The sequence below is a fragment of the Thermothelomyces heterothallicus genome (assembly GCF_042370625.1).
Source record: "Thermothelomyces heterothallicus CBS 202.75 unplaced genomic scaffold P884_scaffold_1, whole genome shotgun sequence".
NCBI classification, from domain to species: Eukaryota; Fungi; Ascomycota; class Sordariomycetes; order Sordariales; family Chaetomiaceae; genus Thermothelomyces; species Thermothelomyces heterothallicus.
In genome coordinates this window covers 457,945-483,327 of record NW_027192562.1, presented here as the reverse complement: position 1 = coordinate 483,327, position 25,383 = coordinate 457,945, and the positions used below count along the sequence as shown (strand labels likewise).

At 59.0% G+C, this 25,383-nt stretch overlaps 7 protein-coding genes and 2 non-coding genes across 9 annotated transcripts; 2 read left to right on the top strand and 7 right to left on the bottom strand.

Moving 5' to 3' along the window:
- Positions 1-19: 19 nt before the first annotated feature.
- P884DRAFT_190737 (uncharacterized protein) lies at positions 20-4,377 on the bottom strand (the record flags this gene model as incomplete). The annotated part of the gene is made up of 2 exons (XM_069437536.1): positions 20-1,030; positions 1,168-4,377. The coding sequence occupies 2 exons, from the start codon at positions 4,375-4,377 to the stop codon at positions 20-22; spliced, it is 4,221 nt and encodes a 1,406-aa protein (XP_069301447.1).
- A 254-nt stretch (positions 4,378-4,631) lies between these two features.
- Positions 4,632-5,021, bottom strand: P884DRAFT_190678 (uncharacterized protein; the record flags this gene model as incomplete). Its single annotated transcript, XM_069437533.1, has 1 exon — positions 4,632-5,021. The coding sequence occupies one exon, from the start codon at positions 5,019-5,021 to the stop codon at positions 4,632-4,634; it is 390 nt and encodes a 129-aa protein (XP_069301446.1).
- Positions 5,022-7,196: 2,175 nt separating this feature from the next.
- On the top strand, positions 7,197-8,438 carry P884DRAFT_295597 (uncharacterized protein; the record flags this gene model as incomplete). Its single annotated transcript, XM_069444340.1, has 3 exons — positions 7,197-7,326; positions 7,395-7,620; positions 7,751-8,438. The coding sequence occupies 3 exons, from the start codon at positions 7,197-7,199 to the stop codon at positions 8,436-8,438; spliced, it is 1,044 nt and encodes a 347-aa protein (XP_069301445.1).
- A 465-nt stretch (positions 8,439-8,903) lies between these two features.
- P884DRAFT_t5 lies at positions 8,904-8,985 on the bottom strand. The gene has a single exon. It is a non-coding gene; the product is annotated as a tRNA-Ala (tRNA).
- An 80-nt stretch (positions 8,986-9,065) lies between these two features.
- On the bottom strand, positions 9,066-9,147 carry P884DRAFT_t4. The gene has a single exon. It is a non-coding gene; the product is annotated as a tRNA-Ala (tRNA).
- Positions 9,148-9,969: 822 nt separating this feature from the next.
- P884DRAFT_273799 (mRNA capping enzyme alpha subunit-like protein) lies at positions 9,970-14,049 on the bottom strand (the record flags this gene model as incomplete). Its single annotated transcript, XM_069442632.1, has 7 exons — positions 9,970-10,987; positions 11,126-11,323; positions 11,913-12,001; positions 12,057-13,169; positions 13,231-13,497; positions 13,559-13,815; positions 13,950-14,049. 7 exons carry the CDS (start codon positions 14,047-14,049, stop codon positions 9,970-9,972), a joined length of 3,042 nt encoding a protein of 1,013 aa, XP_069301444.1.
- A 1,367-nt stretch (positions 14,050-15,416) lies between these two features.
- On the bottom strand, positions 15,417-17,097 carry P884DRAFT_265733 (uncharacterized protein; the record flags this gene model as incomplete). The annotated part of the gene is made up of 2 exons (XM_069441969.1): positions 15,417-16,977; positions 17,036-17,097. 2 exons carry the CDS (start codon positions 17,095-17,097, stop codon positions 15,417-15,419), a joined length of 1,623 nt encoding a protein of 540 aa, XP_069301443.1.
- A 1,344-nt stretch (positions 17,098-18,441) lies between these two features.
- Positions 18,442-22,467, top strand: P884DRAFT_295594 (uncharacterized protein; the record flags this gene model as incomplete). Its single annotated transcript, XM_069444339.1, has 2 exons — positions 18,442-21,048; positions 21,124-22,467. The coding sequence occupies 2 exons, from the start codon at positions 18,442-18,444 to the stop codon at positions 22,465-22,467; spliced, it is 3,951 nt and encodes a 1,316-aa protein (XP_069301442.1).
- A 1,325-nt stretch (positions 22,468-23,792) lies between these two features.
- P884DRAFT_1653 (uncharacterized protein) lies at positions 23,793-25,332 on the bottom strand. Its single transcript, XM_069437276.1, has 2 exons — positions 24,160-25,332; positions 23,793-24,078 (listed from the first exon to the last, which is right to left on the bottom strand). Exons 1-2 carry the CDS (start codon positions 25,177-25,179, stop codon positions 23,941-23,943), a joined length of 1,158 nt encoding a protein of 385 aa, XP_069301441.1. The 5' UTR covers positions 25,180-25,332; the 3' UTR covers positions 23,793-23,940.
- Positions 25,333-25,383: the final 51 nt, after the last annotated feature.

Genomic DNA, 25,383 nt, shown 5'->3' with positions numbered 1-25,383 from the left:
GCCAGCTTACTTTGCCGGCTTACTTTCTCGAGCGGGTGACCCTATCCCCCGTCCTAGCCGGCGCAGGGGCGGGTTTCTCGGCCGCCTTACCCTTGGTCGCAGCGGCTTTGCCCTTGGGAGCAGGAGGCGTCTTGGATCTTTTTGGTGCAGGCGCGGCTTTTGCCCTGCGAGTGCTCCGCGTCGTCGGCGGTGGCGCCGACTCGTCCTCTTCTTCTTCATCTTGTTCCTCCTCAGCCTCCTCAGCCTCCTCCTCCTCCTCCTCTTCGCCCGCCTTTTCTTCTGCCTCGTCATAGTCCTTGCCGTTCCCCGGCTCCGCTTCGCCATTATCAGCCTCCGCCATCTCCACATCCTCGTTCTCCGGCTCGGAGGGCCCGCTCTCCGACTTCTCCCGAGCGCCTCGACCGCGTGCGGACGCAGCCCTCGTCCTCCTCGTGGCCGTGGCACCTCCCTTTCCCCTGACAGCGAGCGATTTCTTCTTGGGCTGCTGCTTCTCAACCTTCCCGGTCTCCTCTTCTTTATTATCCTCTTCTTCATCTTCTTTCCCTTCTTCTTCCTCCGCCCCCCCCTGCACTACCACTTCCTCCTTGACCTTCTCGGTCTCTTCTTCTCCAGCCCCAGATCCATCCTCGCTCCCAGACTCGCCCTCCTCACCATCGCCCTCATCCTCTTCCTCTTCCTCCCCCTTCCCGTTGACGTACTCCCACTCGGCCACACCGTCAAGCATCTCTTCGTCATCCACGTCCGAGTCGCGCTCGACATAGGACCGGTTTGCGGCTGTGGACCGCGAGCTCCGCCGGCGCTCCGACTCGGGGATGACCCTCTCTTCGCGCGCGGGCCTCTTGGCCTTGCTGGGAGTCTTCTTGGGTTTCGGAGTAGCAGCGCCAGACGACTTCTTAGCGCTCTTGACGGCCCTCGCCTCTTTCGCCTCTTTCGCCTCTTTCGCCTGCTCGCCGCCGGACTGCTGCTGCACGCGGGCTTTCTTGGAAGGATGAGAGTCGTCCCCCCGGTCGTCGACAGCAGATTTGCGTTTCTGAGCCGAAAAAATGCCAGGTTAGCTTGGAGTCCAGTGTTGAGAGGGACGCGTAGATATTGGAAAAGGAGAGAGATTGGGAGGGGAAAAAGGGGGGCGGGCGGAGGAAGAGAGGGAAGGGGTCTTGTGGACTTTACCTTCTTGCGGTCCATCGCGCGAAGAAGCTCATCGAGCTTGTCGTCGATACCGTCGGGCACAAACTGCTTCTCGGCGATCGCCTGCGCTTCGTCATGCGACTTGAGCGGGCTGTAGAGACCCACCGGCAGGCCGACCTTGCCCGGGTAGGCGTTGAAGACCCAGTTCTTCTTGTCCTGCCACTTCCTGATGACGGCCTGTGCCAGGTCGCTCAGCACCTGGTGGTTGTTTCCCCGCTCGTCCAGCGCGTCCAGCGTCTGCTTGACCCGCTCGGCGTACTTGTAGATCAGGCCGAGGTTGGATTCCGTCGCGACCAGGCTGACGTAGAAGAGCAGGTACCGCGCGTGGTCGACCAGCTCGTCCAGTTCTGCGCTGTAGTCCGGATGGTGTGCGAGGAGGGACAGGAGGCGGGGCATGACGGCCTCGAGCACGGGCTGCTTGCTGTCCTGGAAGCGGCGCGCCCGCGACCGGATCCACGTCTCGGTCCGCTGCTTGAAGTCGGCACTCGGCTCGAACGCCATCAGGAAGACGATGGTGTAGAAGCGGGACCGCAGCCGGTTATCTGCCAGGTACTTTTGCAGCTTCCTCACGAAGCCGTGGCGGACCTCCTGGACCGCATCCTGCGTCGTGAGGGCCAGCGCGTCGAAATCCTCGGGCGAGAGCTGCTCGTCAAAATGCTTTTGCGTGCAGAGCTTCAGCACCAGCTGCGCCGCGAGCAACCTTAATCGTGACCGGTGGTGCCTCGGCGTCTCCTTGGTTTTGGATAGCTCTCCCTTGGCCCTGATCAGCTTCATGAAGAGCTTCCAGACCGGCCTGGCCTTCTCCTTGGCCTCGTCGATGTCTTCTATGCTCCTGAGCCTGTTGGCCAGCGTCTTGAGAGCCAGGCATTTCGCTTGGCATTCCTCGTCCAACTCGCCATCGTCGACCCAGTCCGGATCCTTGGCGCTGGCTTTCGTTCGGACCTCGAGAAGGATTTGCTGGACCGCCATGTTGAGGATCATGTCCTCCGCTCCCTCGGTCACCTTGGGCGCCAGGAGCTCGAGCTGGCTCGCGGCGGCGAGCTTATTTAGAAAGCTCTGCGACCCATAGGCCCAGTCCTTCAGAATCCGCTGGAGCAGATCTGTCGCGCTGACCAGGCTCTTGTCGTCCTTTTTAGCAAGGAGGATGTTCACCGCGTATTTGGCAGCCCTGGCCGGTTGGCCGTAGAGCGCGTAATTGATCATGGTCCGCGTGAAGTCCTTGTCCGCCGGCACGTCCTTGGGGTACTTGCGGGCGTACGTTGAGCACGCCTTCAGGGTCTCGACAACCGCCAGGTCGTTCTGCCGCGTCTGCGTGGGCGCCTGGTCGACGAGGTCCTTACAGAGCTGTCCGATGTGCGTCTTGAAGAGGTCGGGGTTTCGTTGCGATATCTCGTTGAGGATCTCGTGGGCAGCCGATCCCATGTTGCCCTTGTCCGACCGGGAATACTCCATGAAGCTGGCGAGGTGGCTGCGGTTGAACATCAAGCAGCCGGATCGGTAGAGCAGGGGCAGCAGTGTATCGCGGACACCCGGGTCCTTGCTGGCCTGGATGCGCTTCATCAGCTCCTTGAGCGCCTTGTGGACGGTCTTGAAGTCGTGCTCCGGGCCGATGATATACTTAATTAGGTTGTAACTGCGTCTGTCATTGGCTTTCGCGAATCGATGCAGATCCTGCTCCGCTCTGGTGCCGTCCGGGAGGAATTGAGAGATATACCGCGTCGTCTTGTTAAGGTTGGCAATCTTCTTGGACGCATCCCCGTCCATGACGCCTCCGTTGAATTGGTCGCATTGCTTGAGGTAGGTCTCCAGGACATGAGCAAACTGGGGCTGCCTGGCCTGCATGGCAAAGAAGGCCTTCTTGCCGTTGGGATCGAGGGAGCGGACGAGGAGCAGTATCCTTTCCGCCCGCACCGCGTCCGGGTCGGAGATGGCTGCCCCGGCGGCGGCTTGGGATTGGGAGTTGTTGCCGTTGGAAGTAGTAGTAGCATTCTTGGCCTTCTTAGGTTGGGGCGGGTAGGAAAGGGGTACGAGACATTCGAAGATGACGCGGTCGAGCAGGACATTGAGCTCCAGGTCGTTTGCATAGAACGAGTTGTAGATGCGGCTGGGTACCGCGCCGAGGGCGGCCGTGACCGCTTCGTGACCGGCGAGTAGCTCTCCGGTCGCGACGCCCCAGAGCTTTCCCAGCAGCGACATGGCGGCGACCCGAACAGCCGGCTTCTTGTCGCGACAGCGGTCGGCTAGGGTGGACAGGACAGAGCCTTCTTTGGCGACACCTCCGTTCGGGCCAAGCTTCAGGATGACGTCCCGGAAGCTGAAGCACTCAATGGCCTTGACGGCCGCGAGTCTGACCTTCTCGTCGCTGTCCGAGAGCTTCTCTCCGAGGCCCTGGATCAGCGCCGTTTCGTCCTCTCGCCCGAGTCCGATGCCACCGGCCGAGGTGGAGAGAATGTATCCGGCAGCCGATGTCCAGGCGGCGCGGATGGCCGGCGACTTGTCGTTTCTCCTGCTGAGAAAGCTGTGGAAGGTCGCGTTGTGCGTCTGCGAGAAAGAGATGGCGGAGAGGGGCGTGGTCAAGATGTTGGTCACCGGAGCCTCCTCCGTCTTGTCCTCGTCGTCCAGCCGAAGTGGCGGGTAAGCAGCCGGGTCGAGGGTCGGGGGAGGAGGCGGCCCAGCAGCGCCGATGCCCGAAATCATGTCGCCCAACGTCTCGGTGGCGAGCTGGCGCAGGTGCGCATTGTCGGCAGACAGTTCGGCGTCGACCTGCGGAACGACATTCTGAAGGATCTGGGGCGCAGCCTTCCAGATCTCTCGGATGAGCGTGTGCGCTTTCCTCAGCTCTCTCAGATCCGCCTCGGAAGGTCCGGAAGGGCCCTCGTCGTCGTCGTCCTCCCTGTGGTCGGCCCTTCCGGCAAAGCCGGTCGCGTCGACGATGACGTCGCTGAAATACTGGCTGACAAAGCGGGCCATCTTGTCGGGGAACATCTGACACAGATGCTTCACCATCTGATAGGCCTCGGGCTCCTCCTTGGCCAGGAGGGTCGCCTGGTTCTCGTCGACTTGCACGTGGTTGTGCTTCTCCCTGCCGCTACCGGGAGCAGCCGCCCGAAGAAACTGGGCCATCATGACGTCCACGACCTTCGCGGGGAGGCTGGTGGCATCCTCAACAAGCACGCCCAGGAGCTCCTGCATGCTATACTCGACATCCTTGGCGACTTGTTCCCCCGAAGCCGACCTTGACCCGGAGACGCCGTCAAAGATGGTGGAAAAGAGATGGAGCAGGAGGTTTTCGCTCCCGTCGACGTCGAGCAGCAGGACGATGCTCTTGATCTCGGCCAGAGAGCGCAGGACGTATTTGTGCTGGTTGTTGTAAGGATTCGAAGGGTCGAACAAGGAGGGGATGATGGAGGTGACAGCGAGGTTAAAGACGTCCTATACCAGTCTGGTCAGCGCACATCAGTTCGCGATCGCCGCGATGGTGGCGGGGTCTGGACCTTGAGTTGGGACGGGGTGAAGGGCGCATCGGGAGCGCAAAGCCGAAGGATATCGACGACGCAGCACGCCGTGTACGCCCTCACCCCCTTGTCTTTGTGGTTGAGGAGCTGGTGTGATGCGACCTCCTTGGCGACTTTGGTGAGCGATGAAGTGTCGGTGGTTTCCTGGTCCATCTCGGCCAGCTCTCTCGTTAGCTGGTCGAGCCTCTTGAGCAGCGTGTCCAGAGGAATCCCCTTTCCGGGACGCCATGTCAACGGCTCGTTAAACTGCAGCTTGACCATTCCCTCCTCTGGTTCCTGTTCCTCCGCCTCGGCGGCGGCAGCGCTTCGGCGAGGCGCCATGGCGGCGCGCGGCGGATTCCAATTGATCGCTGGACAATCCGTGCGCGAGAAAAATAAATCGCGTGAATGAGCTGACGTTGTTTCCCTGTTCACTGTCGAGTGGAAGAGTTATGGGTGAGCTGAGAGGTAGGGGAGGATGGCAGAAGCCGTGGGACGGCAGCGGCAGCGCGTTACGTGTGCGACCTTCGACGGGTCGATTGGCGCTTGGCAAGGGTCTCGGGATGGTTAAATAACTAAACGGGCGGCAGCACGTCGGGCTCCGCTGACACACTAACGTTATGAGGTCGCACACCAGCGCTATGCGTATCGCGGTGTTGCGCAGGTGCTATTGTAATTCATGGGCGGTAGAATGCTGGTATCGGCTGTTCTTAATTGTCGGAAAAGGTGGAGGTGAGCGTGTTGAGTGTGGTACTCCGTACGCGCTTCAGGTCGCGTCCACTAGCTTTCGGGAAAGCTTGCATCTAGAGTGGGGCCGGCCATAGCGCAAATTGATTAAACTGCGGAAGGTATCCATAAATCGATGCAGATAAACCTCCACTCGGCGGCCCTCGCATTCGCCCGGGCGACAACGCAACGCACCAATCAATGTCAACAACAACCTCAGATGCAAGGCACGAGTTTGGCTCTCTTCCCAGCGCGGGCTTCCTGTTCTATACTGAGCCAACACTCCAGTATGTCTGGTCCTTGAATTTGTTTCAGTCCGTCGGGTCCTGGACCATTGATGATCCTAAAGGGAGCGCAATGCTCGCGGCCGTTATGCAACTGCACCTCCTGGATGCCAAGACCCAGGGGTTCATGTTTACTGTTTGACCTCGTCGATATGAACAGTTCCCTCCCCCCTCAAGTCGCCACGTCTAGTTCGTATTCTATGTTCCTGAGGATTTGTTCTACCTGTCAATAGGCCATGGCATTTTCATCTACTATCTACTCTGTGTTTACGTCTGTCGTCTATTGTTCTAACCCTGATCGGCTGCTTGTGAACCGAGACCCGCGATTGGAATGTTTTAGCTACACCAAGCCACGATGGCGAAGTCATAGGAGTATCTGATCGGTAAAAGTAGTACGAAAACAGATAAGAAACCTCAGTCACTGATAGAGAGGGAGTCAACCAGATGATTGAATCTAGTGTGTGGTAGCCGTGCAAGCACCGATTGAGGGGGAGACCGGGCTCTGACATGCTGACCGCCGTAGTTAACAGCACTCCGCACTCCGCACTCCGCTTCCTGAGGCATATGGATGGCCCTATTCAATCAACAAACGAAGTGTCACTACGAATTACACTAGATAGAGGCCATGCTAACCCGGAAATCACAGCGCTTGGTCAAACAGAGCAACCCAACATGAAGTGTACAAGATGCGAAGGGCCGAGGCGAGTTGCACTTGGTGAAGCAAACCCTTTCTCTCTTGCTAATACACTCTTCGAGGCCGGTTTCTGTTTCCATGCTCCATGCTACCAGAAAAAAAAGAAAAAAACGCCGGCGGAAGGGAACAGGAAATAAGGGCGAGGAATTGAGGGAAAGGAACAAGCAGGATGAGTCAACTACTAGCTTGGACTGCCATTTCGTCCCAAATCTTTCCAGTTCCGCAGGCGGGTTGCGGGAGGTCTGGTTTCCCTCCTTCCCGGCACTAACATACCAGGCGCGTGATTCGTGATCGGTCCCCTTCTAGGGCTTCCCTGAAATAACCTGCCCATCTCATCCTGTTGTTTCTTCCTCCACCCACCGATACAAATCGACATCACTTTCCCATCGTTCGCACTGATCGTCACTCGGCGCTCGCAACTTTTCTCTCGGCACTCTGACTCTCTACAATATCAGAATTCCGGAATCAGGTAAGCCTTGTTTCAATGCCCGGTCCGATGTTCACTCCCATCGGGCAAGACATCGATGTGCGCGGTGCTTAGAAGTCGCCGCGACGAGACTGAAACTCTGCGTCATATACTGCTCTCGATTGATGGTCTGTGGGAGCAACATCTGTTCGCATGCATCCATATTGTCAGAGAACCTGGATCTGTTCTGATGTCCTGTTCTGATCATTACCCATTGCAACATCTCCATTCTCATCTACCACTCTAGATTCGGAAGCAGCCCATCGTATGCAACGTTCCCCGAGACTCAATTGCTAACCGGGGGTTAATCCAGCACTGTTTCCACACGTCCTGCAACTGCAGCAATCATGGATCTGAACCTCGCCAGCGAGAAAGCCGAGGCCGAAGCTCCAGCCAAAGCGGAGAAGGTCAGCTTCCGCAAGGCGGCCTTCTGGTCGTTCATGTGCATCACCTATCTGGTCTTCTTTGTTGCGATCCGTAAGTGTTCTTGCATTGTTTCTCCCTGCTCCATGGGAACGCTAACAATTCACGAGCGTTCGCTGCAGTTCACGGTGTTTACGCTGCCGATGTCGACCAGTCTGAGGAAGACCTCACTACTCAGGTGGACGCTCGCGCCTTGGCTGTCGACTCAACCAGCTCTGTCATCGATTCTTACTGCTCTGTTTCTGGCAGTTCCGCCTACTCGACTCCCTCGGCTGTCTTCGTCACCGAGTCCGTCAACGTGGCAACTGCGACAACTAGCTTGGAAGTCACCCCGATCTCTTCGGTCACGTAAGTCGGCTAAAAGACCCCAGCCCGACCACAAGACAGAACAAAAGAAAAAAAAAAGGAAAAAAAAAAAGAGAGAGAGAAAAGAGGAAATCAAGAAGAACTCAAGAAGAACACTAACACTTATACACAGCACGGACGACGTCTCTTGCTCCGGTCCCCAGACCGTCACTGTCACTGTCACTCTCACCACTGTCACCGACAACGACGCCGTGACCGCCGACCCCCAGTCCAGCGGCTTCACCGCCAGCAGCGACAGCAGCCCGTGGACGACCGTCACTGAGACGTCGACCGAGACCCGGACAACGACCATCGTGAGCGGCACGATCACTCTTTCCCAGGAGCCGTCGGCCGGCCTCTCGTCTTCGACCGGAGGCAGCGGCCCGAGGAGCACTACAACCAAGTACGCAACCGCCACCGGCTCGACCGGCACCGTCACCGTCACCGTGGTCGAGCCGGGCACGAGCGCTAACGGCACCAGCACCACCACCATCACGACCACCGCCTACGCGGATGCCTCCTCGGTCTACACCCTGACCGCGGGCTCCGGCTCCGGCGCCGGCACGGGCGGCGTCGTGCTGGGCACGGGCACGGCGCCCTGGGCCACGCAACCCTCCGCCAACGGCAGCTACACCTACAGCCTGCCGTCCGTGCAGCCCAGCCAGCCGCTGACCAGCGTCGTCAGCAGTTCGGCCGCGGGCACCGTCGGCGGCCGCGCTGCAGGCTCCCCGCGAGACCAGCGGGGCCACGGCCGCGGCGGCGGCACCGGCTTCTACTGCGCCGTCATGGCGGTCGCGTGCGCCATCGCCGTCTCGATCTGATACGGGAAACGTCACACTGCGGGAAGGCTGCCCGGGGTGCTGGCTTGAAGTAGGTAGGGGGAGATGACAGTGGTTTTCACACTTGAATCAGGCTGTCCTTTCTTGTCCTCCAGAGATGGTGCCAGGTCGATGGAGGCAACGGAGGGACGAGTGGATTGAAGCCTACTTGCCTTGGAGGATGGGTGAAGGGTGAAGGGTGAAGGGTGAAGGGTTCGTTTTAGTCAGTAGATAACCGGATACTGACTCGGGTCTTCCGGCTGCTCCCTACTGTTTCGCTTTTGGTGATGTGACATGTGCGGTTGCCAAGTAGAGATATACGCCTGCAGACGCCCGACAGCAACGCGGTGCTATAGGGAGGCAATGTAGCGCGCACTTGCCAGATCCAAGACTAGACCATACACGGGGCAGAGTTGTTTGTGACTTTGAGAAAAAAGAAGTTTGAAGGATACATTGATAGGAAAAAACTGGATGCACCCGGGATCGAACCGGGGACCGCTCACAGCCGCAGACATGCGAAGCGAGAATCATACCACTAGACCATGCACCCAATGCTTGCTACATCAAGGCGACTTAATTATCTGATAAAGCAATTCTCCGAATACTTAACCAAAAGTGAAAAGTGAAAAATGGATGCACCCGGGATCGAACCGGGGACCGCTCACAGTCGCGATGATGCGAAGCGAGAATCATACCACTAGACCATGCACCCATGTTTGGTGATGTAGCTTTCCGGTTCGCCAGCTTCTATCGTCGTGGGCGTAAGCTCGACGACTTTCCTCGCCGACATAAACCAGCCCTTTAGTCATCGTCACAACGGAAATTGAATCGTGTTTTTGGGTTGCTGCTTTCGCTCAGTCTTGGTACTGGAAGGTCCGTGATAGCACCGGGGGAGGGGGAGGTCGTAGGGTACGCGTATCTCGTCCTAGTGAGACTACCCCATGACCCAACTCAGAAATAACCTCCTCCCAGGTCCCAACCGGGCAGCAGAGAGTTGGTGGGGCGGATCAGAAATGCTCTTGACTTCAACCCGGGCATTACATGAACCCAGAGGGTTTGAACCAGTTGTGGTCGTCTTCAAGCAAAAAGCAAACGGAGTGAACGTGAAGTCGAGCGGCTCTCCGACCATCTTGCGCGGGTGGCTTCCAGCCTATCGGATACAGTGATCCGCCCTTGTCCCAGAAACAGCTACAATGTGCAGCTATCTGATGTCTGGCTTTAAGTGTTTAGAACTCGCCTGATGAAGTTGATATCTTGGACCTCCTTAACGCCATATCTGCCTCCAGATCCCCTCCGCAAGCAACCTCAGCTAGAGCAACAGTAGACCCCCCCCCATGATTTGAGATCCCAGACAAGGAACAAAGTGTGGTGACACTGACGGTATAGATCCCCTAAACCCCAAGCCCCATAGAAGAAAAAATGGAATATCAACCCCCCTCCTCCCTTCCCTCTCCCTCCCTTTCTCCGATTATTTTTTTCCCCCCTCCGTTCTTTCAAACACCCGAACCGTTGGCATTCTTGCCCCATCTCCCTCTCAATGCTCCCTGTGCTGCTGCTGCTGCTGCTGTTGCTGCTGCTGTCTCAGCTTCCAGCTATCCTTGATGCTCTTGGCGGCCTGGAGCAGCTCGGCCTCGCTCACGCCGTCCTTGATGCTGGTCAGGACGCTGTTGACGGTGCTGATGTGGTTCGCCTCGGTCTTGTCGTCGCGGAAGCGGTACAGCCGCCACCGCTTCTCCTCGTCCAGGCAGCACTCGACGACGCGGTCCTGCAGCGGGTCGCCCCAGCTCTTGAGCGTCTCCCACTCCTCCTCGGTCAGGTACAGCGGGCTCTCGAACTCCTCGTACCCGGGCTTCCCCCGCTCGACGCCCGTGAAGACCAGCAGCCGCGCGTCGGGGACGCTGTCGTAGTCGACGAACGGCTCCGCCTGGCCGGCGGCGCGCTCGGCCTCGTTGGGCTCGACCAGGGGGAAGTTGAGCTTCAGCCGGAAGTCGACCGTGTTCTCGTGCGGGGCCTTCCACTTGAGGATGTGCGGGTCGGTGCCGAACTGGTACGGGCTGGTGCGGCAGGTGAAGATGAGCCCGTCGCTCTGGTGCTTGAGGCTGGGCAGCACCTCGCGGAACATCATCTCGATGCCGTACGAGAACTGCATCTCCTTCATCTCCACCTTGAACGCCTGGTACTGCAGCTCCTCGGGAAAGGCCGCGAACAGGGCCTTGTACGGCTTCATGACGTGCTCCTTGAAGTATCCCAGCCGCTTGTCCAGCGGCTTGGAGAGGAGGTCGGCCTTGCCGTCGAGAGCGAGCAGGTCGAAAACCAGAAACCTGGGCTCCTTCTCGCCGTTCGGCAGTATGTCCATCACCAGCTCGCCGTCGATCAGCGTGCCCGTGTGGAAGGCGGCGCGGTCATGCGCCAGAGGGAAGTGGAGATTGCGCTGCGACAGCCACCAGTAATCGTTCTTGCGGTCGACTAGATAGTGACACTCGTTGCCGTTCTCATCCGCAGTTAGGTATAGGAGGTAGCGAATGCCGTCGGATTTTTCGCAGACGTAGTAGCTGTTGAATCGATGGAAGGGGGCGCGGTCAGTGGCGGGCTGAAGAGATGGCACGGCAGTCTTGGGCTTTTTTTTTTTTTTTTTTTTTTTTTTGGGGGGGGGGGGGGGGGGGGGGAGGTTGAAGGGGAAAGGAACGCACTCCTCTCTGCGCAGCTCATCTATATGCCTTCTCGAGAATGATACTGGCTGCGCGCCCGGGAAGTTGTACGAGTTGCGTCCCAGCAACTCGGCCACTTCGGCGCGCAGCTCTCTAAGCAGGTCGCCCTGGGCCTTTACGCCCGGATTGGCGATGTCGCGGAGGGGGTGCGCGCCTTGGTCCATGGCCGATTGCGTGGCTCTAACAAGTTTTCAACGGGACCAGAGTCGGGAGATTCGGGCGCGTCCTTCAGTGGCCGCATCCGGGTTTGTCACATGTCGAGGCCGCCATGAGTCGGGAGATCGACGAACCCGAGCAGCCATGGCCACGGGCGCGACACGCGGCTTTAGCACTAATAGTTTGTAGATTAAGAACGTTATCTTATCGCTGGCGCAAAACGGCCAACATGAACCATGCATTTTGGCGCGGTTCTTGCCTCTCGCTCGCTCACTTACTACTCGATTATTGCATGTCTCTCATTATTCACTTCTTCTACGTCTCTTTTCCCAGTCTCGTTAATTTTTTTTTTCATTTGAATTGATCTATCCCCTCCTTTTCGAACTTGTTTGTCGTTTCGGTGTTGCTTCGAGCGGAGAAGCTGCGAGACAAACGACTCGCGAGTTCAATCCGAGGAGAGGGGCAGTCATCATAGCCGCTTCCGGTTTTTTTTTTTTTTTTTTTCGGCATTTCTTCAATCAACATATTACAGCAGGGCCCCGACGTCGAGAAGCTTTCTTTCGGCTCCTGTGGGAAGTCTATGGCCCAAGATCGATCGCATCAAGTCGACTACACGTCAATCTTCTCTACCTCTGCCTTGGCTTCCTCCCACGTCTCTTTGTTCTTCTTCGCCCACTCAATCTGGCTTTTTGCATACGCAAGCTGTGCCTCTCCATTAGCGACTGTTGATCTGCTAGGTTTTGAAAGTGCAGCTTACCATATATCGCTTCAAGTCTTCCTCCTTCTCTCGCTGAAACCTCTTGAGATCCTTAAGGATGCTCGCGCTCGCGTCCTTGACGTCTTGCGCCGATGCCACCTGTGCCTGCTCCAGTTGCGCAATGGACTCCCGAGTCCTTGTGATGGTATCGCGCCGCGTCTTCTCGGGATCCGCGTCGACCACCCCCTGGACGGCGTGACGAAGGGGCCCAAAGATCCTGTTGGTGATCGAAGTAGCGCTTGGTGCCTTCCTATGGCTCGGGGCTGGGGGAGCCCGCTCCGGCGTCCCGATGTTCGCCGAGGGCGCATTCGATATGTCCCCGTGCGTGGGAGGGAAGTCGGAGTCGATCGACGCGGTGTCCTCGTTACTGCCATCGCGGCGATGTGTATGCGCTTCCCTCATGCTCGCCGACCTGCGCGGAGGCTGGATCTGCCCGCTGCCGCTGAGATATTGCTCGATCCTCCTTGCTTCGGCCTCGCTCCGCTCCAGTTGGTCAAGCAACGCCCTTTTCTTGTTCAGCTCGTCCGTGGTCATGTCTTGCTGCACCCGCTTCAAGACTCGGTACCGCAGGACACTCCTGACTACGCCGGCAAACTGTGCATTTTCCCGCATGGGCTCGGCGAAGCTGGCGCCCAGGGAGCTTGAGAGTTCCTCGGTCGCGATGTACGAAGAATCGGCAGCCTGTCCTATCCTTTCGATGGCAGTCGAGAGCGATTGGGTCGGCTCGGAAAGGGCAAATGCATTGTACCTGGCTCCCAACTCGGAAAGGTCGGAAGCCAAGGAAGACAGATGGCTCAATGTTCGTCGGTTGACCTTCTCCATCGACCCCATGAGTAATGATTCCAGCTCCCTAATGGAAGTCTCGAATGCGGTGAAGTAAGGGTCCAGCTCATGTTCGCTGAGATTGCTGCTGTCCGGCGGGAAACGAGCAAACACCTGCGCTCCTGCCGTGCTTTCTGGCGGCGGCGGCGCCGGGACCGATTTGAGCTTTGCCGAGTTGGCAGGCACGGGAAGAAACTCGTGACCAGGGGTCGGATTGGCCGGGTCAAGAGGAGGCGCCTTCATGATGGATTTAGGGATAGACGCCACCGGGTGAGAGTGCAGGACCTCGTTCTTCCCCACTTGTCAGTCCGGCACCCTTTGTTGGCAGCGCTTGAGTTATACTACGACTTACCCAGCTTGAGTTGGGGTCCAGAAACCGCCACCAAACGCCATCCGTGCGGACTTGCTCCATCCTCCGGCATCGGTTCAAAAAGACTGCCAGCATGCGCTTACGGAGATCGATTATTTGCTGGTCCTGCTTTGCGTTGGTGGGATTGGCGGCGTAGTCAGCCATAGTATGTTTCTCGGGGATTGGGGGGATGATAAGCGTCGGGTGCAGCCTCGTCAGCGCATCACGGAGGGATGCAAACTCTGAGTATCGCCGGCGCACTATAAGCTCCTAGTGACACTCTGTCAGCCCTATGACCGAGAATGGAGAGTGTCGAGATGGCCAGTCTTACTCCAGTTTTGATTGTGTAAACGATAAACCTGCCGCTCTCCGTGCTCTTTCCGGCGTCGGTGATCAAGATAGGCAGCTCCGGGTTCTCGTAGAGCATCTGCTCCACGCGGCTGTCGTATCCGCCGGGTTTGGTCCGCGGCACAAGCTCACCCCGAGACCGGGCATTCTCCTCCTCCTCGCTCTCGGTATCCGTGGCCTCGCGCTGGGGAGGTTCGTCGCCTGTAGAAGAGGGAGTATTGGGAGCGTCGTAGCGGGGGTCTATTTGTACCCAATCGAGATCAGCGTCGTCCTCAGGGGGTGGTCCCAAGGGAATATCCTCGAATGGCTGGTCATCCATGATGCGAAGAGCACGGGTATGGCATGATCAGAAGCGGCACGAAAGAAAGACTCACAATCATGCGTGATCGGAGAGGACGGGTTCGCCGAGGAGGCAAAGGAGTCTCTGCGCTCAAAGCTCCCGCCGTAGGGGTTATTGTCTTCGTCATTCCACATGATGCCGAGCTTCTAACAGTGCTTGTGACAAATATGCGCTGTAATTCTGCCTGCAGCTGTAGGTGGGATGAAAGCAGGAGACGCTAGTACGGCGATTGACGACAAGTACAGCTCGGCGCGTCGGTGCTTCGCGGGCGCACGGAGGACGGTGAAGACCGGAAGCTGGAGAAAGGAACCAGTGACGGCGGGGTAAAGCGGGCGGTCGGGCCGTTGTTTCTGGCAGTAAGCGCCGTCTCTGTAAGTGGCGCGTGCGGTAATCGCTCAGGAGTTCTTTCTCTTGTGTCTGCGCATTTGCATGGTAGGTTGAGAAAAAGCAGGTCTTATCCGTGGATGATGCGGTTGATTCGCCGCTTCGCTTGGGGTGTTGCTGCTGGAGGAGTGGGCCGGAGCTGTGAGATGCGAGGCGAGGCACAGCCTGCCAAGAGGATGACGACGGGTTGTCCGCTTGCGACCATACAGCGCGTTACTGGATCAGGCAGTCCAACCCCACATTGTGCGAGAAGCGGGTGGGTGCTCTCGTTACAAGGGGACCTCGCTGAGTGGTCTAGCTACTGTGTAGGACTGAGAAAGGTGGCCCCAGCTCGTGCCTGCCTTTTAATAGTTAAACAATACCCAAGAGAAGTGCTCATCGTTTCCATTGTTGTTCTCTTTGTCCTTTCACCAGTCCTATTCAACACAAGGACGCCCTGCAAGACCAGCAATAATTCCCTACAGTCGACCTGGCACTCGGTTCGATGGAGTGAGAGAGACGGTCCAGTTACGCAGGTAGGTAGCTATTATGGTTGATAATGATGTCATTCCCCTGTGCAGCTCGGGCGACGGTTCCTGAGTGGATCATCAATTCAACTCGCGCCCGAAGTTAGTACATTCTCTGCTTTCGTTATTGGCATACCCGTGTGCAATGGTCCAACAAGGCTTATTAATGTGAGCGGCACAAAGCGCAAAGCCGCACTCATATACTGACTTTGGTGTCTGCCACGAACACGGGTGCAGACCACCTTCCCAGTCCCGCAGTTTCGCATCGAACTGCTGCTCTGTCTCGGTAACTAAACTAAAGATAAACCTAGGCTGTCCCACGTCAATCTGCACGAGAAAACCCTGTGGTACCGTGCCATTGGGAAGGCATCTTTTGACACGGATGTCTTGTATTCCGTACAAGTACGCAAACAGGCCAAGCTCGGCGCACCGCCAACCTCATTGGGGCCGTAAATCCCCGATCCACCAAGAATGTGTCAAACCTATTGACTCTTACCGAGTATTTAGACTGCTACCCGCCGTCGACGCCCCGAGCATCGTACGTCTGCCCTAGGCCAGCCAAGCCAGATTGAAATTGCTAGACTATCCACGCACTTTCCTATGCCCCACGGTCAGTCCCCTCCACGCAAAATCCGCTGCATCTGGTCAAACGCCCCCGTGACTCGGCCAGTAAGTCCGGCGGACTGCTTCCTCCGGTGCCGGATATGAACGCCTCGCTGCCCACCCCTATCGCCGCGACTGGTGCCCCGAGACTGGTGAAGTCGAGAGCTGGGAGAGCGGATCCGTGAAGGCTCCGAGCGACGCGAGGTCGAAGAGCCTCTCACATCATCGGAGCCGCTGGCAAGCGTGAAGAACACGCGCGGTCGGCGGCGTTCAGGGCTCGGGTACTGAATGTCCGAGCTAGGAGGGCGCCGTCTGGGACCGGAGCGCGATGAGGCCCGTCGATTAAGCAGGTTGGAGAGAGGTGTGGTGTCTGAAGGCCAGACGCGGGTGCCTCGGGCTTTGCGGGGATGATGGCGGCGGCTCTCCGAATCAGACGTTGCTGCGCCGCTGTGATTACGGTGGCCGTTTCCGAAGGGCCGCTGATTGTCGAAGACGGCTTCCACGCTCGTGTTGATGTAGCTGGAGGCGTAGCTGAAATCGGATGGAGATAGCGACTCGCGACGGCGGTGGTTCATCCTTGTGTTCTTGCGGAGGCTCTGCGAACGATAGCCGGCCTGGTCGTCCCGTGCCGGGGGATGCGACGTTCTCGGGCGCGCGCGCCTTGAATTGCCGTCTCCATGCTCGCGTTTCCGCGGTGAAATCGAAGGCGCGGGAGGAGAGGGTGGTCTTGACGGACCGGTCGTTGACGACCAATCGGACAGAGTTCTGGCATGGCCGAGTATGGGAGATCGATCTCCAAGCGAGAACCATCGTCGCCATTGACTTCGTGGTTCAGCAGCCGGAGAGGTCATGGGCTTGATTCCGGTAGCATCTCTCAAGGGTGCCGAGGATGTGGTTGGCGGAGGTGGTGCACTCACGGGCCGTGGAGCCGCCGCTCCCGGCATGCTGGGGTGCTGAGTTAGCTGGCTTTGCCCCGGGACGGGTTGTGGTGCGGAGCATCCGGCGTATGACTGCGGCGGCAGCGGCACGTTCGGTACCCACGAATAACCTGCGGTATCAACACCAATGTGCCCTGAAGGGGGAGGGTCATGGGGCAGACCCGGCTGCAGAAGAACATCGGGACAACAGAGCTGCGGCTGAGGAGGGAACGATGAAGGCGAGGGTGTAGCCCAAATGATTGGAGGAGGAGGAGGAGGCGGCGGCGGCACCAAATGAATATCTGGGGCGCTTGCCGATTCTAGCTGCCCAGGTATTTTGTTGGTGCTGTTATCCTCGCCTTGTGTCGGCTTGTTCCCCTCCTTTCTGGCGTTTGGTGGCTGAATATCTGACCGACTAGCTTCCGGGCCGTTCGCTGGCCTTTGACCGCGGTAGATGGTGATTGAAACTCTGTTGGGATCTCGTCTTGTGACTTCCCAGTAGCCGCCAACCGTGGTTTCAGCATCGCTGCGATTGGCATGGTTGGGCTTGATCTTGAGTCGCCAGTACATGTATCCCATCGTCAGCGCAAACACGACAATAACCAGAATAATGCCAAATTGTGCGGCATCGCCGAGACAGTCCCAGCCCGAACTGGAGCATGAGTTAGCCACGCCTGTCTTGCTTCAGCAGTCGAGTGCATTGCTATTACCAGTTGCCGGCTCTCGCTCGACGGACGAGCGGCGAAGTTCTAGCGTGGGCTAAGAGCGCCATTGTCAAATAGTGCAACGGGATGCGGCCGATCTAGATGAGTAAAAGACGGAAACTCGATGCCGAGAGCATGGAATGTTGATCAAACAGGCAGGAAGGCGGACTTTGCTGATTTCAGTCATGTCCGCTTCCACCTTGTTTGTGATACCAACAACAAGCACGAGGACTCCCAAATGCAATAGGGTTGACACGGCAGCGTCGCTTTGGGAGAAGGGCCGTGGGATTCCGGTATCGAGACTGTTGTGAATTTGTGCCTAACTTGGCAGCCGCCTGAGGTAGGTAGGTAGCAACAAAGATATTATAGCCATCGTATCTGAATTGGAACAGTGCGAATTCTTCCTTTGCTACAATCCGGAGACGTCCGGGAACTCGGGTATAATAATAGACAATCCTGAAGTGAACCAAGGGCCTATTACGGCTGCCATCGAGTGCTGCTGTCTGGTTGCATGTAATTCAACTTTCGTCAACGATGCACGGCAAACACTGCGCAGTCCACGCTCGTGCCACCCTGGATCACAAGTAGTATTTCTCCTGGAAGAATGAAAAGAAAAATAAAGTGACTTGACCATGTTCTCTTGTTGTATCCAAAGCCAACCTGTTTCAAGTCACGGTTGCCCCAAGTAAAGAGGTGTGTGCTATATTGCGACCTCCTGGCATGGTGTGCACTGAATTCAGGTATGGTAGTCTTCTTTTCTTGGAGAGCAGTGGCCAAGTTCAACCCAGGATTCCAACACATTATGCATAGCGCATGTTGTGTGATCTAAGTGCAGATAACTCGGGTTGTCACTTGGTGAGGGTAATGCCTGGGAAAGGAAAGCACAGCCTTGTTATTCAGTGGTTCTGACAATTGCCCAATCAGAGGGAGCATGGGCGGCGCGAAGGTAGAATTTCTTTGCGGGACCCACAGCTGCAGCCATTCAACCTCATCGCCGCTACATTCACACAACCAAAAGTGGACTCCGACGGCCGCGCAGCAATAGCCAACAATAGTTAGTAGGCACACAGGCCGACACGCGACGATAGTTCACACGACCTCCCCGTGTGAACTTCCATCCGGCCAGCACCGCGACTTCATCACACCCGCCATGCGGTGCTAGCATTTTGGAACCCAAAACCTGCAACACCGACCACACCGACCCTTGCTTCGAGTTTCCAATGCGAACGCCGACTTCCTTTCTCGACGGACCCGACGAAACTGACCGTTTGCTGACTGCCGTGTCTCATCGCGGCTCCGAACACACCGAGGTAGCGGGGAGCCCGAAACGGGACGGCTGCTGATTTGTTTCCTCCTCCTCCCCGACACTTGATCCGCGATACCGCGCTCGAGACGCGTCGACCCCTGCCACGATGGCTTCCACCTTGTCCAGCAGCCAAGTAAACGGCCCCGATGGGCCTGCGAAAGGCGTCAACGGGCTCGGCGCCCGCGCTCCCAAGAGCAAGCGCTTTTCGGATATCCCGCAGACCATCGACATCCCTATGCAAGACGATGTCGAAGTCGAGATCGACCTCCAAGTGCTGCCCGACGACCCGACTGAGCTCTGCTCCGTCTTCGAGAACGAGCAGTCTCCCAGGATATACTGGATGACGGTGGCCCTGGCATACGCGAAGCAGAATAAGATTGACTTTGCTATTGAGATGCTCCTTCGCGGGGCCAGTGTTCTGCAGGGCAACCAGCGCGAGAAGCTCGGGATCATCACCTGCATCTGCTGGCTGTACCTGTGGAAGAGCAGGGAGGCCCCGCGGGTAGCCCCCGACGGCGTTCCGGCTTCCGAGGCAAAGACGAAGGAGTACTACCTCCAGCTGGCCACCCAGAGCCTGAACGACGCGTCGCGCATCAACCCAGCTTTTCCGCCGCTGTTCCTGGCCCGCGGCGTCCTGATCCTCCTGAAGGCGTCTCTCCAGCCGTCGTCCAAGGCCCCAGGGGCAGTCGATTCGAACAAGGCAGAGCAGCTGCGCAACGCTCTGAAGTCGTTTGAAGAAGCCATCCGCGTCTCTCAGGGGAGGAATATGCTGGCTGTCATGGGCAAGGCGCGCGCGCTCTTCTCCCTCGGCAGATACCCGGAAGCGCTGGCGGCCTACCAAGACGTTGTCGCCAAGATGCCAGACATGGTCGACCCAGACCCGCGCATCGGCATTGGTTGCTGCTTTTGGCAGCTGGGCTTCAAGGACGACGCCAAGATCGCCTGGGAACGCTGCCTCGAGATCAACCCGGACTCCAAGCACGCTAACATCCTGCTCGGTCTCTACTATCTCGACGCCAGTGGCCATGTCCCCACCAACAGCCCCGAGTTCATTCGGCTGTACAAGAAGGCCATGACCGAATACACACAAAAGTCCTTCAAGCTCGACAAGAACCTGCCCCTCACCTGCGCCACCTTTGCCGGCTACTTCCTGTCTCGGAAGCAGTTCGGAAACGTCGACGCCCTCGCGCACAAGGCCATTCAATACACGGACGTCAACGCCATCGCCAGTGATGGCTGGTATCTCCTTGCCCGAAAGGAGCACTACGATGGGAATCTAGAGCGCGCCAGCGACTATTACCGCCGCGCTGACGATGCCAGGGGTGGCGCTGAGCGCGGGTACCTGCCGGCCAAGTTTGGCGTGGCGCAGCTTTCGGTGCTCAAGAATGACCTCGGAGAGGCCAAGCTTCGACTGGAGAAGATGATCCAGCACTCCAAGAACTACGAAGCCATGATCCTGCTCGGTACTCTGTACGCGGAGGAGGTATTCGCCAACCAGTCCGCCGCGGTCAAGGAAGACAAGAGCGCAGAGGCGAAAAAGGCCATCAGCCTCCTCGAAGGCGTCCGCTCCGCTTGGAAGGATCCCAAGAGGAATCTCTCCCCAGACGCGGCCGTCCTGCTCAACCTCGCGCGGCTGTACGAGAGCGAGAGCCCGGACAAGGCGCTTCAGTGCCTCCAACAAGTCGAGCAGCTGGAGATTGACCAGATTCCCCAGTCAGAGTACCCCCCGGACGCAGAGGACGAGGCGGCAGCCCGCGCCGCTATGCGCAAGCTCCTGCCACCGCAGCTTCTCAACAACATTGGCTGTTTCTACTCCCAGGAGGGCAAGCACCGTCTTGCTACCGAGTTCTTCCAGGCCGCTCTTGACTCGTGCGCCCGCATCAGCCAGACCGAGAACGACTTGGACATCGATGCCCTCCTGACAACCATTCCGTTCAATCTCGGCCGGAGCTACGAGTACGAAGGGGATATTGACAAGGCGATCGAGACGTACGAGCAACTCCTGAGCCGTCACAGCGACTACACGGATGCGCGGACGAGGTTGGCCTACATCAAACTGCGCAGGAACCCCAACAAGGAGGGTCCGGATGCCGTCGCGAAGCTGTACCAGGAGAATCCGTCTGATTTGGAAGTCCGCGGCCTGTACGGCTGGTTCCTGAGCAAGGTGAACTCCAAGAAGCGGCCGGCGAACGTTGCCGAGGATCCCGAGCAGCGGCACTACAAGCACACCCTGCAGAGCTACGACAAGCACGATCGCTACGCCCTTGTCGGCATGGGAAACCTTCACCTCATGGCCGCCCGCGAAATGCGCCGGGAGACAGAGCAGGACCGGCAAAAGCGGAGTGCTGCGTACAATCGCGCGGTCGAGTTCTTCGACAAGGCGCTGCAGCTCGACCCGAAGAACGCCTACGCGGCCCAGGGCATCGCGATCGCCCTAGTGGAGGACAGGAAGGACTACAAGAACGCCCTTCAGATCTTCATCAAAGTCCGCGAGACCATCCAGGACGCGCACGTATACGTCAACATGGGCCATATCTACGCCGAGCTGCGGCAATTCAGCAAGGCCATCGAGAGCTACGAGATTGCGCTCTCCAAGGAGGGCAAGGCCAACGATGCCGGCATCATCTCGTGCCTTGGGCGGACCTGGCTCAACAAGGGCAGAGCGGAGCGCAACCTCGACGCCTACAAGATGGCGCTCGAGCAGGCCAAGAAGGTGAGCAGTTCCCCTTCTACCTCTCCTCCGACCGCTTCCCGTCGCTAACCACCCCCCCCTTTTCCCCCCGCGCAGGCCGTCGCCGTTGCTCCGGACCAGCTCCACTTCAAGTTCAACGTCGCCTTCGTCCAGATCCAGATCGCCCTCGTGCTGCACTCCATGCGCGAGAGCGAGCGGAACTCGTTTCAGCTCGAGGAAGCCGCCGAAGGCCTCGAGGAAGCAATCAAGATCCTCGACGAGATCGCGGCGTCCCCGTCCCCGCCCTATCCCAGGCACGACATCGAGCAGCGCGCCAACATGGCCCGCAACACGCAGCGCAAGCAGCTCGAGCGCGCCCTGGCCAGCCAGCGCGAGTACGAGGCCAAGAACAAGGAGAAGCTGGCGGCCGCGCTGGAGCAGCGCCAGGCCGAGCTCCGCCGCCGCGAAGAGGAGCGCCGCAAGGCCGAGGAGGCGGAGCGCGAGCGCCAGGAGAAGATCCGCCGGGAGCGCGAGGAGATCGCGGCGCGCGACCGCGCCCTGGCCGAGCAGCGGGCCGAGGAGGAGCGCGCGCGCCTCGAGGCCGAGATGACGACCGACAGCGAGACGGGCGAGAAGGTGAAGCGCAAGAAGAGGACGGCCGGCGCCGCCGCCGGCGGTGGCAGGAGGGAGCGGGATTCGCGCTCGCGCGAGCCCCGCTCCTCGACCAAGGGCAGGCGCGGCAGGAGGAAGAAGTCGGCCGGCGAGACGGACGGGGAGGAGTCGGAGGGCGGCGGCGGCGGCGGCGGCGGCGAGAAGGGCAGCCGCCGGCCGCCCAAGAAGAGGCAGCGGCTGTCGAGCAAGAAGGACAACTCCAAGTACAAGTCCGCCGAGATCGTCGTGGACAGCGACGAGGATGACGAAGTGGACTACAGGGGCGGCGGGGACGAGGAGGACCCGCTCGAGAGGGCGGAGCGGGCGATCGAGAGGTCCGCCAGGCGCAGCCGCAGCCGCAGCCGATCCCCCCGCTCCGGCTCGGGTGACTTGGAAGGGGACGATGGGGAGGAGAGCGAGGGCGAGCGGCGGCAGAGGCAGCGTCGTCGGAGGCTGTCCGGCGCTGGCGACGACGAGGAGGAGGCGGAAGAGGATGCGGACCGTATGGACGTGGATGAGGATGAGGGGCGCGGGGACAGGAATGAGGCGCCTGTTGCTGGTGGTGGTGGTGATGATGACGAGGACGACGAGGCTGAAGAAGAGACCGTCACGAGGCGGCCGCAGACCAAGAGGTCGCGGCGCGGGCGGATTCTCGACGAGAGCGATGAGGAGGAGCAGGAGGAGGCAGAGGAGGCAGAGGAGGGTGGTGGCGGTGCGGCGGCGGGCGATGCGCCTACGCCCGGCGCGGCCAGTGGCGAAGAGGGTGCAAAGGCCGATACCAGCATGGTGGACGCGGATGACGACGAGTGAGCGAGCGGAACGGGGTAAGACAGACGTTAAGTCGGGGCGAGACTGGACCGTGTATTATCATTCGACCCGGGGGTGTTGGGTCAGGATTTGGCAACTCTTGAAATTTGAGATATGATTGATGCGTTGTGACTGACTGGGCGCGGATTATTTTTTTCCAGCTTTAAAATGGCATGTCCCCAGGGCATACACATTATAAACAACGCGGCACTTAATAATGCCACGAGCTGCTCCTCTCTCCGTCCTCTCTCTCAATTCCCTTATCAGTTCCTCTCATCTCCCTACTCCCTATTTTCTGACCCGGCTGCTCACTCACAACAGGTACGCAACACCAACCTACTCTAATACTCCCTCCTCTCCCGCAGCACAATCTCCCTCAATAACCGCCGCGCATCCCATCTCTTCCCGTGCCCGTGTCCGTCCCCGTGCCCGTCGTGCCCGTCCCTCCCGTCCCTCCCGAAAACCCAATCAAGCTCAAATAACCTGACCAACGCAAACAACCCCCCTTCACGATCTTCGATCAACGCGTCTACCTCCTCCTCCTCCTCGGCGTCGCCCAGCCCGGCAACCCGCCTCAGACAGTCGCGGAATACGTCTCGCGGGTAGCTATCGTCTCCCCGGCCGGGCCCGCCTGTGGCGATCGACGCGGGCCCACGGCTTTCGTTGGCGTCGGCTATGCTGGAGACGACGTCGCCTACGAGACAGAGGAAGACCGTCACCGCGGTGAGGGGGTCGGCGGCGGCCGTGCTGCGGGCGCGTGGCGGGGGCGGTGGTGCCTCGTCGGTCGGGCCGGGTCCGGCAGGCGTGCACGTACGCGATGCTGCTGTTGGCGTCGGCGCTCCTCCTCCTCCTCCTCCTCCTCCTCCTCCTCCTCCTCTGGTCGGTGCTGGCGGCGGGGAGGGTTCAGGGGCGGTCGTGGTGTTGCTGCTGCTGCTGCTGCTGCTGCTGCGGGCTGCTTGTTGTTGTTCCGCATGACGGGCGTGGTGGGACGGGGACCGGTCCCTGGAGTGCAGACGGACGACCTCGGCGAGGTGGTGGCGGAGGAGGCTCAGCAGGACGGCGTACCCGCCCAGATTGCGTGGCCAGTCGGGCAACAGCTCTTTCAGATACAGGAGGGCCGCTATCCGCAACGCGGGTTCCAGCGGCCCTGACGCCGAGGGAGTGGCGGATGGCGCGATAACGGCGAAAGGGAGGAGCTGATGGCTGGATGTGGAGTTCCCCGCTGTCGGCGAGCCCAAGGGGCTGCCGGTGGTAGCGGTTGAATAGGGGTTGGTAGAGCTCGGGTCGTCTGGCCGGATCTCGCGCAGAGAGCCTGGCCGGGTGAGCAGAGCGTAGGTGATGGCTTGCCATTCCTCCGTGAACGCGTGGGGGTCGAAAGCGACGGCGCCAGCGGATTGGCGGGCTAGGGGGACCGCCGAGGCGAGGGTCGCCAGGGAGGACAGAGCGTCGATGACTTCGGGGTGGATGCCGAGCGGGTTAAAGAGGACCGAAAGCGAGGCCGAGGCTCGTTCGTGTACTTCGGAGAGGAGGTCGCCCGAGAAGATGCGGCTGTATTTCCGATCGAATGCGAGATGGGGGCTCGAGACCAGGGCTGCTGCGCCCCTGAGATCTGCTCTGTCGACCGTGTCAGACGTTGATGCCGCTCGGTCAAACAACAACAACAACAACAAGCAATCCAAAAAGTCCCCCTCTCACTTGTGCATTTCTGCAACTAACCACTGAGGCAGCCCGGCCGGCCCTCCGTTGAGGTCGAGAATCTTCCGAAGTCCACGCATATGCAACTGCCAATGGTCCAGTCGGCCAACATAGCACTGGTAGACGGGGTGTCAGCCATTCATTCCTACCGCGCTCTCGCGATCCGGGGCTGGAAACCGTACATACCCCGACACAAGCCAGGGTTGTGATGCAATGCAGAGTCACGGCGTCGACAGCGTGCGGATGGCTCAGCTTCTGGTTCAGAATGGCGCAGATCTTGGAGATGTGGTGAGCGAGATCCCTGGGTTCCGTCTTGGTGCTGATGGCTCTCGCAATGCTCCCGCACATGAGCGCGCAGTGCAGAGCAGCTCTGTCCCCTACGACCATGGCACGGAAGTCGGATTCCCTGGCGGGATTGTGAGCCAAAACGTCCTCGTACGGATACATGATGCTCGCGTTGAGGTCAAGGTAACGCTCAAGCAGCGCCCGGTCATGGTCAGAGAGCGCAGACTCCGGGTCTGACGCGGTGCCTCCTGACGCTCCTGCGGCTGCGCTGTCAGTGACCAGGCTGATCTGCAGTTTGCCCCCATATGCTTCCCGGTCTTCAACTTGAGAGTCCCGCTCCCGGAACGGCGCGGGAGAAGATCGGAAGGATGCCCCTGCCCTAGACGCCGCCGGCGATTTGCCCCTCCGGGTAACCCTCCGCCGCCGTTTCGTCAACTGTCCCGCCGCAGAGGAACCCGGGTGTTCGACATCTCTCTGTGAACCTCCTTCGCTCTGAGATTCGCTGCCGTCTTCAACGAACCTGATCTCGTGCTGGGCCGAAGCTGGCACCGATGTCGCTCCTGGTGGACCCGAGTCGCTGGCGTTTTCTTGTGGAGATGCGTTAACAAACGATAGCCCATTGTATCTCTGCCTCGAAACCTGCAGTCCTCTCCTGGTCTTGATCAACTTCCCCCCCTTAATTGTCGCGTTAAAGTGATCCATGGCCTCGAAAGCTGCCGAGCCCTGGGAATGCATCAATTCCCCGACGCCGCTATGGATCTGAGACGGGAAATCAACAAAGTGAGAGAGCTCTCAGAATGCTGGTTGCACAGCAGCACCGCAGCATAGAATCGGGAGCAAGGTGAAAGCGGATGCGGGACGCAACCAATCGTCGCTTCTTGTTGGCGGCCGTCCTGCTTCGTTCAAGAATCGGATACCCCTTTCTCTTCCCTCCCCCCC